Genomic DNA, 6,000 nt, shown 5'->3' with positions numbered 1-6,000 from the left:
TCAAAGAATATTTTCATATGATTTATCAACTAATCCAGACATTTCTCTAGGAACACATCCAGTTATATCGACAGCACCACAAGATACAGAGCATTCACATAAGAGGATTTTTGGTACATTATCCGATAAAACAAACAAAGAACAAAGGAGCAGCAGCATCAGCCGATACCTAATTAAGCCCACATGCAACACCTAACAGAGACTGAACGAAACCCAAATAGGATCCGTCAGATCTTTCGAAAGATCTTTCCACGCATGCCAAACTGATTCATAAACACCGTTCTTTAAGTTCAGCGCTTCTATGTGACGGAACTGGCCATCCCAATACTGGAGAAAATCAAAAAGAGCTTCGAAATAGACACAATCTTCTCCGAGCCCAGGAAAGTCCCTCGCGCGGGCCATCGAGCAGTGACCCAGCGTCAAAAACAATGCCTTACCATCGATCGCGTTAATCTCAGACCACTCGAGCAGCCGTGCACCCAAATCCAGCTTAAAAAGTTTGAAATCCTTCGAGACACCATTGTCTGGATCGGCAAACTTCGAGCTATGGGCAAACAGTAACAGCTCCGCTTCGGATGCCTTCCCCAGGTAATATTTAGCAGGAACAGTGGAGGGAGGAAGCAGCGAAGAAAGGATGACTCTGGAAGGAGGTGCAGCTTCAGCAGCAGCAGCAGCAAGAGCAGCAGCATAGATGGTGAGATGGCCATGCCGATCCAGCACAAAGAATTGCCCCTTGGCATATGCGACGGAGGAAGGGACGCCAGCTGAATTGGCTTTAAGCAAACTCCAGGCTCCATCTCCTGGTCTACAGTAGTGGATGTCCTTGGAGCCATCATGGCACAGCACCATCACCACCCAGTCGCGCTGAGAGGAATCGGGGCCCAAGGATAAGAACCCTTCCCAGCGGTAAAACAGGTAGGACCAGTCGAGGCCCGGACGCTCGCGGAAGCTGGTCGGTGGGGGGAGCTGGATTTGGGCGCCGGTGACGGGGTTCAGCAAAGACACGCCGATGGCGGCGATGTCGAGCAGCAGCATCCATCCGCAGGACGACGCGAGGATCGTCTTGTTGCTGGTTCCGGGAACGGAGAGGGTGTGGGTTTTTCCGGTGTAGAGGCTAAAGAAGGAGCGGGAGTCAATGAAGAGGTTGTGGGGGAGCAAGAGAAACGGGGGCTGGGGGCGGAGGTTGCCGGGCTGCGCGGCGGAGCGCCACGACTTGCAGACGGAGCGGAATCGGATGTAATCCGAGAGGAGACCCACCTTCTTGGCTATGAGCTCCAAGAGCTCCTCCGGAAGCTGGGACCATTCTGGCCCTCTTTTCTCTTCTTCTACTCCTTCGGTACGGGTACAAGATGATGCCATTGCCCAATTGAGAAATGGGAAGGACTTCTATGAGATTATGTGACAACCCGTCACCTTGCTGCAGAAATCGTTGGCCCAACAACTAGATCGAATCAAGATGACTCTTTTCAAGATCTTCCAGAGATTGGGGTTAGCGTTTATAAGAGGAACGGATCGAGACGGAGAGCGGAACTGAAAAAAGTTAGGGTTCGGAAGGGTTACCTGATTCCGAGAAGAAGCATGGCAGCGCCGGTGTCACCACGGATTGAGAAGAGGAGGAGGGGGAGGAATATGTGACCCGATCTCTCTCTTCTTTTTTTTTTCACCATACATCGATGGAAAGTTTGCTAAAGCTTTCGCAATTCAACCTTTTTAATTACGTAATAAATAACGTCGGTTTTTTTAAACAATTAAGTGACACGTTTCATGTCAAACTGCAAACATGTGGCAGACTTCTGTTGCAACAATTATTTCGAAGTCCCGAACGAGATTGTTAATTATTTTTGGTAAGTTGCAACGCCGGCAGTTGCCTTGTACGAATACGGTAGATAAATTAAGTCCCCGAAAGGATGATAAATTATTTTTTCATTACTTATTTTACTACTGCATTTGGCCTCTAATCTGATCCTAATGAGGTCCTGTTTGAGAGAGCTGTTAGTAGTAGAGCTATTGGAAGTAGAGCATTTATAAAAAACTGTTTGCTGTTTGGTAACTACATTTCTAAAGTGCTGTGCCATTTTAACATGTGTTTGGTAAACAAACTGAGAAAATACTTTTGCGTGACAAAATGACCATAAAGAACATTACCAGTATTATTTAATAGAGTATAATAAAATATAATATGTATTAATACATAAATATATAATATAGTATAATATTAATGTAATGTAATATAATATTATTTAATATAGTACTATAACATTATGCATTATAGAATAATAATTTAATATAATATAAAATTATTTAACATAACATATCAATGTATTATGATATAATATAATATTATATTATATTTATAGTATAATATAATAATAACTATATAAAATATTATAATTATTAGTATAAATTAATTTTTCATCATTCTAATGACCATTTATCTCTCTAACAAATAGAGAGAAAGGGAGAAGAAGATTGAGAGGAAAAGGGAGAAAGAAAGAGGCAGGATAAAGGTTTTGGGGGAAAAAATGTGATTTAAATGGAGGTATTTTGGTCCAAAAAACAGCTTTCCGACAAAGCTGAAAACAGCATTTTCGGAAAGCTCCAAATTGGAGCTTCTTCCCAAAAGCTGTTTTCAGCTTTCCGCAAAAGCTGAAACAGCTTTCCGAAAATTTTACCAAACATCATTTTTTATCTAAAAGTACTTTTGGAGAGCCAGAAAGTGCTTTTTGGCCCTCCGAAAGCTCCCTCAAACAGGGCCTTAAGGTGATCGCATTTGGTATCCTATGTTCAAGTGATTAAAGATTCTCAAGTATCTATGAGTAATCTGTCTTGTATTCTATGAGAACCAAAGATCATTCGCCATATAATATCAAAACTATTTCTGATATATTCCATAAAAATATATTTATAGTCTTGTAAATTATTAATTCTATAAAAATATATTAATTAATATTATAAACTTTATATTTTTATACTTATAATATATTTTAATATTAATAATTATTTTGATTAGGAATATAAGACAAAATAGAAGTTATATATTAAATTCTTTCATTATATAAATATAAATTAAAATAATATATTTCTACTATAATAAAAAATGATCATTGAATAATAATATGATTAATAATATAATATAATATAATATAATATATATAATATTGCTATAATATATCAACCGTATATTGATTTATGTCAATTTTTTCTACCGGACTATGGAGCATTTTTTTTCTCAACTTTCATTCTAAGATCACTATCTTGGAATGATTTTGGATTTCAGACCTTAAGAACAGGTATCCCCTCACTGGGTTGGACGGTGATTTAAGAAATGGGGACGATTTAGGATCACTGTCACTTGTGATCATCATAGTGCAACCAAATGCGCTGATCTCATCACTTCCAGCTATATTATTCTTAATCTTGAGATGATCATCCCTTGGTGTTAACTTGCCATCCCCAATAAATCTGTGAATAGTCTATTCGAGTTCTGCTCGGAAAAAAGAAACTTTTCTTCTTTTTTTTAACGTTTTTTTGGCCGAAGAAAATTTTCCACTGCCTACATCAAACCGGTTTAAAGGTCTACAACAACCCAGAAGACTATATAAGTATGGTCCTCGTTTTAGACAGAGACACTAATCTACTAGTTAACTAGATGGCATCTGGTTAGTTGGGTCAAGTCAATGAAAAAACCTTTCACCCCCATGGCCCCATTAGATCATTCAGACAAAGACCCCTGCAAGTATGATTGGAACCTATAGCCGCATGGAAATCCAAGCTGGGCCATGTCTTGATTCAGCCATAATACAAGATAAAAGAAGATTATACTATTCATTTTGTCTTTACATGAAAATTTAATAATGGCATGAATAATAAAAAAAGATAATTTGAGAAAATATTATTATGAACTATTGTTATTAATTTTATCAACAAGAATGAAGTACAACCTTAATTAAACTTTCATTTCTCAAATAAATAACCTTAAATATGTGAACCAAAAATCTAAACTTGGTATTGGACTGATAACAAACCAATTAGGGTTTTAAAGTCATAGGTTTTCTATTAAGTTGGATTGAGAAAATTGAGACTAGATGGAGGCATGTAATATTTAACCTATTTTTGACCTAATTATCATGCCTGTCAAGCTGAGCCAGGTTGAGTAGGAAATAACATGCGACGAGTTCGAAAAAGATATATCAAACCTAACCTAGATGGGCTGGGACCGGAATGAATCAGCTGATGTAAGGCTATGGTTCTGCTAAAGGAATGACACTAAAGAAATCTCTTTAAATTCTTGTAGTACAGGTTCAGTCTTTTATACTGGAAATGGACTTGTTCCAGGTAAACAGGGACAGAAATTGGTTGAGGGATGCTGTATTAGAGGTGATAATCGGATCAGGTTGGTCAGATAAAGCTCGCATCGGATGCAGATCGGATCAAAAATTTGTTAACTCGAATCTGACCTTTCTATTAAATATGTCAAAATTCCAGATCTGAATCCATCTTGTTTATTAAACAGGTAACCGACCGCAACCTACATAACTTCTTTATTAAATAGGTCAAGACAGATTAAATAAATTTTTAATGGATTAAATGGATTTAAATAGGTTAAACAAGTTAAGCAGGTCGGGTTAAATAGGTCAAAAATAGGTTAAACAGATTTTAAACAGGTTAAATAGGCCATTCACGGGTTGGGTTGGAGGATCAGGTTATAAATTGCCACCCTTATGTTGTATTGGTGGTATTTTGTAATGGTCAAATGGATCTCCACCATAATCTCCAGGAAGATTTCCAAGAAATCAATAGATTCTCAATTGATTTGGATCTCTAATCAGACCTCCCCCACCCCCTCAGAAAAAAAAAGAGAAGAAAAACTCCTCCCTAGCTTCCATAAATACCTATCCAGGTTATTAATCTGTGGATTTCTGCAAACCTTTGTTGCTTGTGTTATTCGGAAACTCTTCATTTCCTTCTTCCAAAGTCCCTTCAGTGGAAATTACAGCCTCTGATATCCTCTTTGAGCCACCAAGAAAGCAATCCAGCACCACTGGTATTGCCAAAACCATCAGTAATGTTTTACATACATATGGCTTCGGCTGGTCTGTTTCTTGAGCATTTATATTACTGTACAAAGTGCTAAAGGTAAGATTTTCCTGATGATTACTTATTTCTGCAGGAATGCGGAGGCTCCATGTCGAGAAGGTTTTCTTAGAAGTGTCACAGTAATCATGTGACAATCGAATTCGGGGACTTTCAGAAAAGTTTGAAATAGAAACAGTTAATATATTCTTATTTCAGAAGTATGCAATGCAATGGCCTGAAAAAACAAGCAAATGGCAATGTATTGAACACCAATAAGGGCAATATTGGTGTTTCTTACCCCCTTTTCTGACCAAACAAGCTCATTCGTTGATTAGGAATTTCATTGATTTGAAATCTTATTCTGTTAATTGCTTTATGAACTACTTAGGAACCAAATCTAGTTTATGAAGAGCATGTTTTCTTGGTATGCAAATGCGAGATATACTTCATCATTTATGTAATTCATGCTCATGACGGGGTTCAAGAATGTCTGATGAAGTCTGCATGGAGGTCGACACCCAACCTCGGATCTTGCTTACCGTCGGGCTGAACCATATATAGAAGAGAGAAAGAGACAGAAGAGAGAGAGAGATAAAAACAAAACCCTTCGTGTTTTCATATAAGAACACCCATCAATATGTTCAGGTTTCGTCCTTTAGAGAGGCACAAAATTGTGAAACTTTGTCTTTTAGGGTACACCAGGAATTGGAAACTGATTTGAATAAGTGGGATCTTCCAGGAATTGCCTGTTTCCCTAGGAACTACCATAATGTCGAGCGTCTGATTATTAATGTCAGTGATCTAAGACCATCTTCTGCATGTTCTCAACCCATACTTAACACATTTTCATTTTTCCTTCATTTGATAGTTTCGTGTTGACATTTCAGAGATTCTGGGAACAACATGGATAGTTCGATGAGAGTG

The 6,000-nt window shown here is 38.0% G+C and overlaps 1 protein-coding gene across 3 annotated transcripts; it reads right to left on the bottom strand.

Annotated features, from left to right (window-relative positions):
* LOC148715204 (F-box protein At4g35733-like) lies at positions 1-1,707 on the bottom strand. 3 transcript variants are annotated; one of them, XM_089930712.1, is made up of 2 exons: positions 1,561-1,707; positions 1-1,417 (listed from the first exon to the last, which is right to left on the bottom strand). In XM_089930712.1, exon 2 carries the CDS (start codon positions 1,357-1,359, stop codon positions 193-195), a length of 1,167 nt encoding a protein of 388 aa, XP_089786838.1. In that variant the 5' UTR covers positions 1,360-1,417; positions 1,561-1,707; the 3' UTR covers positions 1-192. The 3 variants fall into 3 exon arrangements, with proteins under 3 accessions (XP_089786838.1, XP_089786835.1, XP_089786833.1); XM_089930709.1 differs by having other exon boundaries at positions 1-1,441; positions 1,561-1,704; XM_089930707.1 differs by having other exon boundaries at positions 1-1,473; positions 1,561-1,702.
* Positions 1,708-6,000: the final 4,293 nt, after the last annotated feature.

Source organism: Phoenix dactylifera, chromosome 1 (assembly GCF_051530095.1).
Source record: "Phoenix dactylifera cultivar Ajwa chromosome 1, Ajwa_hap1_PhDact_Kaust_v1.1, whole genome shotgun sequence".
In the NCBI taxonomy this organism is placed as follows: domain Eukaryota; kingdom Viridiplantae; phylum Streptophyta; class Magnoliopsida; order Arecales; family Arecaceae; genus Phoenix; species Phoenix dactylifera.
This window is presented reverse-complemented; position numbering and strand designations above follow the sequence as displayed.

Excerpts from the sequence above, each read along its gene's own strand:
- LOC148715204 (XM_089930712.1), bottom strand. The coding sequence starts at position 1,359 with ATGGCATCATCTTGTACCCGTACCGAAGGAGTAGAAGAAGAGAAAAGA.